The sequence below is a fragment of the Alosa pseudoharengus genome, unplaced genomic scaffold (genome assembly GCF_046254945.1).
Source record: "Alosa pseudoharengus isolate Yale_2024_CS ecotype anadromous, Long Island Sound unplaced genomic scaffold, YU_APseudo_1.1 YU_APseudo_1.1_scf_3, whole genome shotgun sequence".
Classification (NCBI taxonomy): domain Eukaryota; kingdom Metazoa; phylum Chordata; class Actinopteri; order Clupeiformes; family Clupeidae; genus Alosa; species Alosa pseudoharengus.
In genome coordinates, this window is record NW_027468718.1 from 33694336 (window position 1) to 33706903 (window position 12568).

Sequence of the window (12568 nt, forward strand, 5' to 3'; positions counted from 1 at the left end):
GACCCTGATGCGCCAGCAGTAATGCCGGAAACGTCACATTAAATTAATTACTTATTGGGAGCCATTGGTGTAGCGGACTTTCTTCATTCATTCAGTATTGCCCTTTTCGTGCAGCCCCCAACTTTAAAATTTGGATGTGCATGCTTTATAGTTATTTTTCACAGTTATCGTTAATTTGTTTTTTAATGTGGTGTTTTTTTTTTAACTATTTTTTTTCTCTGTGCACTCTTGCTGCAGCTCGCAGAGGGATTACAGCAGAAGAGAGAGAGGTGATGGAGGAATCTGTCAGGGCGCTTAAGATATGTAAGCAAGTTTCCCCCTACGCTCTCAGTCTTCATTTATTGGGAATTCAGGATCCCTCAGGTCCTGAAACAGTGGCCTAAAGTTGGCGATGTATACAAGCTAGTTACCATACAATAGGTGAATACCAACCTCAAAGTGCTTGGTGGTGGTGGTGGAGCATCGTCTTGTCATGACAGATAGATTTATTAATCTGTCTATCTATATGATCTATTTATGATCCTCAATGCATTTCATATGAGTAATGTCTGTAGGCTTTAGGCCTAGAATACCAAAAGCTGCAGAGAAAACAAAAAGTATGATAGCAAATTATAAAAATGTACAAATTCCATTTATTTATACACTTCACTGACAAAGTGGCATTTAGGACACATTTGAGGCAAATAGTTTGGTTACACTTTACTTGACAGTATCGACATAAGAGTGAGAGTGACATGACACTGCCATGAATGTGTCATAAACAAGTCATAAACATTTATGACATAACACTTCTGTTGTGGCATTCGGTTTTTGTCATAACAAGTTAGGGTTAAGGTTAGGGTTAGAGTTAGGGTTAGGCTTCATGTGTCATGACGGTGTCATGTCACTCTTATGTCGATACTGTCAAGTAAAGTGTTACCAATAGTTAATATGTTAAATGTTATCCATCAAATTTAAACTCTTTATGTTTTGAATATGTTGTATGTTAAGGTGTAACTGTAGTTTGTTTGAAGTTGAACATGTAAATTCTTATTGATAGGGAACAGCCATTTGATTTTGTGGTTGATTTTTTAATTTTGTTTCCAGTGGGAGAAGTAACTGGAGGGCCCTCTGAGCCCATATTCTGCGATCAAGATCCTCCTCACAGTAGAAAACGGAGGAGTTTTGATCTTCCTCTAAACTGTAAGTCTAATTTACAACTAAGTACATTTACAATTTCAAACTCTATTCAGTTTACAGTTTTACATCTGGTGTGTGTGTGTGTCTGTAGTAAATTGTGTCTGTGTTTCCAGTTGGAGGAGAGAGTCCTGGTCCTGCTGTGTCTGAGCTGAGGCTGGTGCTGCTGGGGGGGAGCACAGCTGGGAAGAGGGCAGCAGGAAACACCATCCTAGGCACACACACACTCACCTGGGCACTCACACACACATCCACAGAGACCCAGCACAGTGAGAGCAGACAAGGGGAGGTGGCTGGGAGACGGATGACCGTGGTGGACACTCCAGACTGGTTCTGCATTGGACTCTCTGAGAAGGACATGAGAGAGGACGTGGGGCTTTGTGTCCGTCTGTCTGCCCCAGGACCTCACGCCTTCCTCCTGGTGATTCCAGCGGAGCCGTCTGAAGGGGAGGAGAGGAGGATGCTGGAGAAAATGGAGGATATTTTTGGGGAGGGCTGTTGGGGACACACACTGATCCTCTTCACCCATGCTGAGGGGCTGAGAGAGAGGAGTGTGGAGGAGTTGCTCCAAACAGGGAGCCAGGACCTCCAGCAGCTGGTAGAGAAATGTGGGAACAGGTGTCACCTTCTCAACGTTAAGGGCAGGCCTGATGACACTGAGATCACACAGTTGCTAATAAAGATAGAAGAGATGGTGTCAGGAAACAGAGAGAGATTCTACAGCAATGAGACTTACCAGGAGGCAGAGAGACAACTCAGAGAGATAGAGAGAAGGATGCAGAAAGAACGAGAGGTGAAGGAGAGGAAACTGATGGAGGAGAGAGAGAGAAGAGAGGAGCATTTCAGAAATGTGCAGGAGTCTCTGAAGAGGATGGAGGGAGAGATCCAAACGCTGAGTGAGAGAATGCAAGCTCAAGGCAGTGAGGGATGGGACGAGAAGAAGAGGAAAGAGACAGATACAGAGTTACACAGACTAGCTGCAGTACGAGCTGAAATGGAGGGAAAGTTGAGCAGAGAGAGAAAACAAGTGGAGAAGGAACAGAGACACGAGGAGGAGAGAGCGATGCGAGAGGGTTATGAGAGAGAGGCCAGAGCTGAGGTGGACAGCAGCCTCAGGAGCATCCTGCTCCCTGAGCTCCTCAGAATCAGCACCGTGAAGGCCGACATGGAGAGAGAGTTCAGCAGACAGATGGAGGAGAAGAACAGAGAGATGGAGGAGAAGAACAGACAGATGCAGGAGAAGAACAGAGAGATGGACAGAATGAGGCAAATGCTTGATGACAGAAAGTCAGAGTCCGAGGATATGAGGCAGGCCATCCAGAGACTCAGCACGTCTCTCCTCAAGGTCATGAGCTCAGAGGAACAGCTCAGAGGAGATGGAGCTGCTCACAGTTAAACGGCTGTGTGCTGAAATGTAGAGAGAAATAAAGAGAGAGAGAGAGCATGTCTCCCAGTGTTATGGCATCAGGAACAGGAGAGAGAGAGAGAGAGAGAGAGAGCATGTCTCCCAGTGTTATGGCATCAGGAACAGGAGAGAGAGAGAGAGAGAATGTCTCCCAGTGTTATGGCATCAGGAACAGGAGAGAGAGAGAGAGAGAGAGCATGTCTCCCAGTGTTATGGCATCAGGAACAACACAGGAGAGAGAGAGAGAGAGAGAGAGAGAGAGAGAATGTCTCCCAGTGTTATGGCATCAGGAACAGGAGAGAGAGAGAGAGAGCATGTCTCCCAGTGTTATGGCATCAGGAACAACACAGGAGAGAGAGAGAGAGAGAGAGAGCATGTCTCCCAGTGTTATGGCATCAGGAACAGGAGAGAGAGAGAGAGAGAGAGAGAGAGACACTCTCCCAGTGTTATGGCATCAGGAACAACACAGAGGAGATGGAGCTGTTCTCAGTTAAACACTGGGAGGGAAGTTCCGGCTGACTATGTTTATACACATAACAGACAGACAGACAGATAGATACTGTAGATAGATACAGTAGATATGACTCATTTGAATACTATGCTATCACAATGATGGCCCCGGTCAAACTCTATGCGATAGTCATTTACCGCCCACCAGGCCAACTAGGTGGATTTATGGACGGGCTGGACACTGCTATCCTCCATCCCTGAGCATGACTGTCTGCTACTCGTCCTCGGCGATATGAACATACCCTTAGGCGCCCCAGGCTCAGCGGACCTTATGGACCTGATCCACTCTTTTTTATTTTAAGTATATTTTTTGGGCTTTTTGCCTTTATTTGGACAGGACAGTGGAGAGTGAGACAGGAAGCAAGTGGGAGAGAGAGATGGGGTGGGATCGGGAAATGACCGCAGGTCGGATTCGAACCTGGGTCCCCATGGGCACTCGGACCCGTATATGGTACGGGCGCTGTAGCCTGCTGCGCCACAGCACCCCCCACTCTTTTGACCTCAAACTGGTTTGCAGCCCACCTACTCACAAAGCTGGCAAAGAGCTTGACTTGATCCTCACTCAGAAATGCACCACAGACACCATCATGGTGATGCCTTTCCATCTTTCTGACCACTTCTTCATCTGGTTCAACGTCAGCCTGACAGAACAGCCTCTCGGCTCCTCAGCCGATGGTCACATCCGCAACCTGTGTCCAACCCACTTCTCCTCTGTGCTCGCCTCTGGTCTCCCTCCACTCAGCACTTTCTCCTCTCTGGACATTAATGATGGCACAGACTCGCTCCACACTGAGCTCAAGCCTGGACAAACTGTGCCCTCTCGATCAGCTCGATCCAAACACTCTCACCCATGGCTAATTGATACCCTCCGAACCAAACTCAGAGCCGCAGAGAGGAAATGGCACAAATATAAACTAACCGACGACCTCCAAAATGACCAGACACTCCTATCCTCCTTTTCAGCCACCATCACTGCTGCTTAGATAGCTTTCTACAATGACAAAATCAACAGTGTCACAGACACTCAGAAACTTTTCTCAACCTTCCAATCGCTACTCAACCCTCAGCTGCCTCCTCCTCCCTCCAGCCTTACTGCGGATACCCTTGCCTCATTTTTTACAAAGTGATGGCAATCAGAAGTCGATTCTCTACAGGTCCGCAGGACGCGACAGAATCAAATATTGGCACTCCTACAACCTCTGGCAGTTGCTGGCACATCTTTTTCTGCATTCACACCTCTCTCCGAGAGTGAGGTATCTAGACTCCTGACAAGTAGCCGTCCTACCACATGCTCATTGGACCCTATACCTATGAGCCTACTTCAGTCCATCAGCCCGATCATCACACCAGCTATCACATATGAAATCAGTGCTTTGCTAACCTTAATTTCCAACAGCATTCAAAACGGCGCGGGTAACACCATTACTTAAAGTGTAATTCCAGCGAAAATTGACCCAAGGGTGTTTTTCTGCATACATAAAACGAAGTACCAACAACCTAGTTAGCGAACCTGGAGTTTATTACAGAAGACTGTTAAGAACACTTACCAGTCCCCCTACCAGCACCGCAGTCATGCTACTGTATGCAGAGAAATGATTTTGGTCACCTCTATTAACGATTTACGGCTCCCATTGACTTCCATTAAACAATGGGGGAGCCGTAAATCGTTAATAGAGGTGACCAAAGAATTTTCTCCGGATATCGCGACTGCGGTAAGTGTTCTTAACAGTCTTCTGTAATAAACACTGGTTCTTCTCCCACCTGCTTGAATGCCCTCATACAGGCATATGCTACCCTGCTATCCCGACCGTTGTGCTCCTTAGACGTATGAGGGCTACTGTAGCTCTGCCACCAGTACGCTCAGGCCAATCCAAACTTTTCTCATTTGTTGTTCCTCATTGGTGGACCGCGCTACCAGTTCCTACTAGAGCAGGAACATCCCACTCCATCTTCAATGCGAATTCTAGCACTTATCACCTGACTAAAATTAACACTTGACTGTATAATAACAGCACTTACTGATGCATCTTTTGTTATTGTACTCAACGTTTTAAATTATGCTAGAATTGTTGAGAGAATTGTTTTAAAAAGCCTTACTGTTTACCATGTTGTAAGTTGCTTTGGCTAAAAATGTGTGTCTAATGTACATAATGTAAAAGATAGAGAGAGAGAGAGAGAGAGAAAGAGAGAGAGAGGCCAGACGTTTGACTTCAGCTAGTGTCATGTGAGTTTCACTATCAAATGACGTTCAGCCTTTGCCAGTTCAGCATTTGGTTCATGTAAAGTTGTTTTATCTATTGTAAAACTAGCCACTGTGTTGGTTTCACTATCTATGTTAACTTCACTCAAGAAAATGAAATAATAAAAACAGTGGAAATAGCCAAAAAGGCCGAGCAGAAACAGAATTAAAATGTCCTACTTTTTGGAGAAGAATGAGAATAATTTTAACATCCACATGAAAGCAATAACTAAATCAGCTTTTTAACATTGTCAAACTAAGAGGTTTTATGTCAAAACATGATTTAGGAAAACTCATTCATGTATTTATCACCAGTAGGGTTGATTACTGCGATTAACTTTCCACATGTTTTCCTAAAATGACCATCAAACAGTTTTAGGTGACTGGAAGAAGGTTACACCATTTTTTGCTTTAGGCTAGTAAGAGGCTGACTGGTGTAACCCACCTCCAGTGAGTTATGTAAGGGATAACGACCGCCGAGATGTCCTGTTATACGGATTTAATAGACGAGGGCGAGCTGCAAAAAACTCTCCGACGCGCAGCGGAGTTGCCTCCGCCCGAGTCCATTAATTCCGTATAACAGGACACACCTCGAAGGCCATTATCCCGCTTATCACCCGGTTGCCACTGTAAAGCAAAGGAAACACGCGGTTTTGTTTAAAAAGAAGCTCAAGTTCTTGTTGTACAACTTTCATTGGCCCTTTAAACAGTGATAGCATGGACAGTTAGCTCGTTTACAGTTGATTCCATTGTTGCGAAGCCTGCAACCGTAGTCCTACTATGGTTGTTATAGTTACCATTCATAAGCATTGATATGGAACGGTATCCTGTTATTCAGAATTAATAGCCACCCCACCAGCCAATCAGAAAAGAGTATTTCTTCTCTCCGGGTGATAAGCTAAGATAACAGTGTCAGACTGGGTTCTTGCACAAACTGAGAAGAGAAGGGTACAGTATATCCTCTATCTGTTGTTGTAGAAAGCAAATAAGCTAAATTACCAAAATATTGATGTGTTCCTGTTCTTAGATTTAAAACTAAACATGTTTTTGTATTTTGTCCTTTAATGCTTTTATTTACTATAATTTACTATTATTTGCCTTTGTTTATATAATGCACATTGAATTGTCTCTGTGTTTGATATAAATGTGGGGAAAATATGTTTCCCCTTCAAACCAAGCAGAATGAAGAAGTGAGGCCTTGTGGCATAGACAGTTTTGTGCATAATCATCACAAATGTGGCCATCAGCAACCCAGTGTCCAGTTCCTATCATCCCAGAGCCTGCCTTTGCTCATTGTCATTCCGTTATATGCAACTGCAACCATGAGAGAGCCGTGGTTCTAAAGCCCATTTCACAACTAAACCATTGCAGAAAGGAGTTGCAGCGATGTGAATTAAATGTTGCACGTCATTGCAAGGTTTAAGAATGTTGCAGCAAGTTGCTGGTTTATAGAATGTTGCAGCTCATCTCGTCGTGAATTTTTGGTGTGAATTGGATTTTAGGGTCACTCAGCTTCTTCTGACAGAATGATCCTCAGAACCATGGCTCTAGTTGCTTGTTTTGTATTTGAACAAACAGCATCAGAACAGAACAGTATGGTAATCTGTGATTCAATTAGTCTTACAGTACGCTTACAGTGCAGTAAGGGTTAGTCACCGGCAGAATATTACCAATGAATTCTAAAAATATAAAAAGCATGCAATGTCTATGTAGTCCACCATGAAGAATTCTGGGGTATTCTCAATGTGTTCATAACATGTTACTTCTGTTTGTAGTATACAACGGGGAGAGGTCCATACCATTGTATATAACGCTTCTGTCGGGAAGCTCAAGTAGCCGCTTCTAATAACAACCACGACTGTGCACAGTTTTACTGTTCTGTTATCCATTGTTTACCATTGACAATAAATCATCATTTGATCGCCGATCCTGATCCAACCGTCAAGCTTTTATTGACCATCTTAAATACAGATGTGACCCCTTCTTAACGGTGTGCACAGGCACTAGTTACAATCAGTATGTAAAACAATGGCGCAAACAGGATCCTGAATTCTCAGTGGTGGAATGGTGAGCTGGCTGAGATTCCTGAATACCAGTAGTGCCTCCACTGTAAAAATACTACACTTACCTTAGGCTAGTGTATAATGTATTCCTACAGAATAAAAATATATAATGTATGTGTAAGTAGTAATCACACTAGTGGTGGATGCATACAAAAAGGAATTGCCAAACGAAGTATAATGAAATATAATAATCAAATATTTATTTAATAATAATAGCCACGTAATAAAAGTGACAACCCAATTGTAACGTAACTGAAACCCGGACATAGTCATTTCAGTTACGCCAGCTTATTTTTTGTATGTGGGAAAGAGACTCGGACTGAACTTTTAAATGAAAAATGAATGTATTGAAATGTTCAAGTTCTCAACAGTATTTCAGACCGTGGCATATTAAAAACGTCAGGCCTACAGTAGCTGTAGGTAAGCCGCGGTCAAGGCGCAGTTGAACAAAGGAATCGCCCCAAACAATACAAAAAAAACTCCATTCAAACCAAACTCAATATGCAGTTGTTCGTTAACCCACTTTCTTACAATATCATACATATAAATAGCAGTCAGCTTCAACAACCCTCTATTGAGCTCAGGAACATTAAATAAATGTAGGCTACCAGTTTTCCGACAACGTCGGTCTTAACATAGGCCGACAACACAAAGTAAATCGTTCTCCTAGAGCATACGATGTCTAATCAAAAGAAAGAAAATGAAAGAAAGAAAATATACAGTATGAAACAAAATCAAAAGTTAGAGTAGGTCAAAATATCAACTGAAGGAGTTAGGGGTGAAAGAAGTGAGACATTTGTTGTGTGGGCGCCGCCACGGAAAAGTAGGCTATAGTTTGTTGTAACGAAGAATTTAAATGGGATTGGAGCAGCGGTAGGTATTAAGGGCAGGTGAAAGGGTTTTTGGAGGCTACAAACGGGCTTAGGGAAACCGGTCACAGCAGAAAAAGTTTGGATCAAACCCGGCATCCAGCGCTGTTTGTCCAAGAAAGCTCCAATGTACTCCCTGCTGAATTCTCGGGAAAGGGTATCGGGGTCCAAAAGCGCTCCCAGGGTTTAGAATAATCCACCAGAGTATCCTAATAGAATCCACACGATCCTTTCCGTTCTCAGTAAACTTCTCCCTTGCCGCAACTCATCCGCCATCGGCCCACACTCCCTTCGCCACAGACTTCATTCAAATAATGACAGGCCTACCCTCAGGTTCACGTCATCGCGTCACGTCCCAACACAAACAGAACCCCTCAACTGCCACCAGTCTACGCCAAAACCCACCAGTTACTATTTAATTATTATATTATTATCATTTAAGTAGGCAGGCATAGCTAACCGCTACACTCTTCCCCCCAAGGAAGAACAACCCATTGTTGATAAAAACCGTCTACTCAACCGAAGCCATGAAAATCGTCGTCGTCAGACTCTTCCAAGAAAATGTTGAGCACTCTCTGCTTTTCTTGAGCATCTTTTTCAGCAGCAGTGGGAAAACAAGGTTTCAGATTATTTACATGGATCGTACACAGGTCTTCTCCCGTGTCTTCTCTGACGACTTGGAAATTCACAGGGCCTAACTGCTGTATGACTCTGTAAGGTCCTTTCCATTTGGGCGCTAGCTTTGCTGTAAAGTGCTTTGCTGCTGAGGATTGAGCATGGTTACGAACCCACACTCTTATCTCTGGGTTGGTAAGTTACTTCTCTTCTTTTTTTATTATAATTTCTCAGCTGTCTAGATTTTGCCTTTTTGCTGCTGAGGTGTGCATTTATTTGTAGGTTTTTGATGTGCTGCATCACTTCATAGCCAGAGGAATCAGGTGATAGGGCTTGTCCCTGTACAAGTTTATCCACAGGAGTTTTCGCCCCAAATGAAGCTCTGCAGGTGACAAGCCTGTCGTTTCATGTACTGAGGAGTTTAGTGCAAATCTGAATTCAGGAAGGTATTGGTCCCATTTCCGATGATTATCCTCGACAAATTGTGAAATCATGCATTTTATGTTCCTGTTTACTCTTTCAGTCATGTTAGTTTGTGGATGGTATGCGGTAGTGAGTTTATGGGTAACTGTCCATGTTTCACAGAGTTCTGTAAACAAGTTGGAGACAAATTGTGAGCCTCTGTCCGATAGAAGAAAGTCTGGAACTCCCCAGCGTGTGAGAATTTCTTTTTGAAACAGCTTTGCAATGACTGGTGCAGTAGCAGCACGCATGGGAAATAATTCCACCCAGTGGGTGTAGTAATCCACAAATACTAGTAAGTACTCATGGCAGCTTGGGCTACGGGGAAAAGGCCCCATAATATCCACTCCCAACATCTCATTTGGAAAAGTTACTTCAGTCTGTTGTATTTTGCCACAAGGTTTTTTATTTTCCCCTTTGTAGGTCTGACATTTCAAACAGGATCGGATGAAGTTCTTGACGTCGTCCCACATTTTTGGCCAGAAAACTACGTCATGGAGACGTTTGTATGTTTTAAACATGCCTTGATGGCCACACAACGGAGAATTGTGATATGCCTGTAGAATGGTGGTTATAAGTGGTTTTGGCACCCAAAGACGGTAATGGTATTTATTGTCAGCTAGGTGAGATTTCCTATAAACCATATCCTCAATCACAGAATATTTGGATTCTGAGACTTTACAACCCTCAGCTAAGGCTTTGATGATGCTGGATATTTCAGGATCTTTCTGTTGTTCCTCCCACAGTGTGGTCATGGAAAAGGGAAAGTCTTCTGTATCCTTCTGACTGGAAGTCATCATACAGGCAGGGCCGAGTGGAATCCTAGACAGAGCATCCGGTGCCACATTGAGTTTGCCTTAACGGTATTCAATTACAAAATTGAATTTTTGGAGTCGAAGTGCCCATCTTATAAAACGACTAGATGTTTTAGTGCTGTTCATTACCCACTGTAAGGAGGCATGGTCAGTCACCACGGTAAACAACTTTGGTTCCAAATAATGCTCCCATTTCTCTAGAGCCCAGATAACTGCCAAACATTCTCTCTCTGTAGCAGAGTAATTGCGCTCTGCTTTGTTTAGGGTACGGCTTGCATAAGCGATCACCTCCTCGTGACCGACTCCCTTCTTTTGGGCAAGGATTGCAGAGGTAAGGTGGCTTTTGAGTATATCAAATGACTTCTGACACTCATCACTCCATTTGAAGGCTCGTCCTTTTCTTTTCAGGGCATTGATTGGTTCAGCCACTTGAGAGAACCTTGGCACAAAGCGATGGTACCAGCCAGCTAAACCCATGAAGCGCTGGACTTCCTTTATGTTCGTATGTGCTGGGTAGGATTTGATAGCCTCCACTCTTACTGGATCTGCGGCTATCCGATATGACATGACCCAGGTATTTGATTTGCCGGAGACAGAACTTGAATTTTTTTAGATTCAATGTAAGTCCTGCAGCTCGGAGTTTCTGAAGTACGGCGTTTAGATCTTGGAAGTGTTGTTCAACTGTAGAGGAATATATCACTATATCGTCCAAATACTGGAAAAAGGAGGGAGCGTTCTTGAGTCCAAAAGGCATTACCCTGAACTGAAAAAGGCCAGCAGGGGTCACAAAGGCTGTTTTCAATTTGCTGGAGTCATTCATGGCGACCTGCCAGTATCCACTATTGAGGTACAAAGTGGAAAAGACTGAGCACCCAGCTAGTGATTCAAGTAGCTCATTGATATTAGGCAACGGGTAAGCGTCCGTTTCGGTCACTGCATTCAATTTCCGGTAGTCAACGCAGAACCTTTGACTTCCATCTTTCTTTGGGACTAGGACAACAGGAGAAGACAAGCCAGAATATAATGGTTCAACAATCCCATCGTTGAGCATTTCTTGAAGCTGCTGTTCTACAATCAATTGTTTTTCTGCAGACATACGGTATGGCTTCTGCTTGATTGGAACCTCGGTGTTGGTGTATATATGATGTTGCAACAGTGTGGTTCTTCCTGGCTTCAAAGAACAAAGTTCAGGCTGGGACTCCAACAGTTGTCTTAGGCTTGTTTTTTCCCAGTCATGTAAGTCAGCATTTGTAACTGCACTGTCAATGTAATCCTGAGAAGTTAGTGCAACAAGAAGTGGAGTCAAGCAAGGAGGAGGAACAGAGGACAAGAGAGTGAGTTTGGGAGTAACACTGCAGTTGGGGGCTTGCTCGTCACTCAGTTGAAAGAAGTAGATCTCTGGTTTGTTTTTAAAACTGTACTGGTGGTCAGATGCATGGATTTGTAACCCACTGTAATATAAGTAATCAAGACCAAGGACTACTCGGTAGGCCAGTGCTTTGGGAGAGAGCACTGCCACTGGCAAGGTACAGACATTATTGCTTAGGTCAATGGTTACCTCAGCCCAACCAAGAGGAGTCTCTGTTTCCCCATTAGCCAGGAAGAGTGGACCAGTGGTCCAAGGCTTTAAGTCGTGTTTAGGCCTGTTAAGTGCCCTCCATACGCTATCAAGAACCAGAGTGTAACTAGCACCTGTGTCAACGATAGCCCTGCCGCTCCATGTGTCAATGGCAACAGGGACCACCAACTGTTGGGGTATGCCACAACCACCAGGTCCTTGCTCGGTCTCAGCTCTAGCTGCCTGCCGTTTTTCTGAAGAACCTTTGGAGGCAGAAGTCACAGACATTTTTCCACCATGCGGTTCCGGCTTTGGAGATCTTTGCATGTTTTTGGAAGATGGGGCCGATGACGATCTCCAGCAGGGGAATGGTACTGGGGACATGAACCAGGTGAGTGTTGGCCTTTGCACCGCCAGCACATTACTGGAGGTTTCTCTGTGGGTTTATTTATAGTCACTCTCTGTTGTTGTGAGTTTCTACTGGTGTATGCTAGGCGTTGTTCATACTGTGCTTGTTGTTCTAGGTCTTTCTCTAGCTGGTGACCAAGCCTCACAAGCTTGTCCACAGAATTGACTCGTCCACGGAGATGACTTGCAAGCTGCGGCCTAACATTCTTCAGGATCATTTTCACTATCTCCAAATCAGCAATGTCAGGATTCCAATGCTTACAAAGAGCTCGATATTGATGCAAATAATTTTGTATGACCGTTTCCTGCCCCAGACTAGATGGAGGCTTAGCCACATTTACATTTAGAGAGTATCCTCTCCTTTGATCTATGATGCAGATGTAGGTGTGAAATGCTCCCCACTGGCTGGGCACCATTTGCTCCTACCATCTGTCCACAATCTCCTTTG

At 44.1% G+C, this 12568-nt stretch overlaps 1 protein-coding gene across 1 annotated transcript in view; it reads left to right on the forward strand.

Moving 5' to 3' along the window:
* Positions 1 to 1480: 1480 nt before the first annotated feature.
* Positions 1481 to 12568, forward strand: part of LOC143100940 (uncharacterized) — a 31783-nt gene continuing 20695 nt past the window's right edge. Inside the window, exon 1 of the mRNA XM_076264531.1 lies at positions 1481 to 1774. Within this exon, the coding sequence (XP_076120646.1) occupies positions 1481 to 1774 (294 nt within the window). The remainder of the gene's footprint in view (positions 1775 to 12568) is intronic.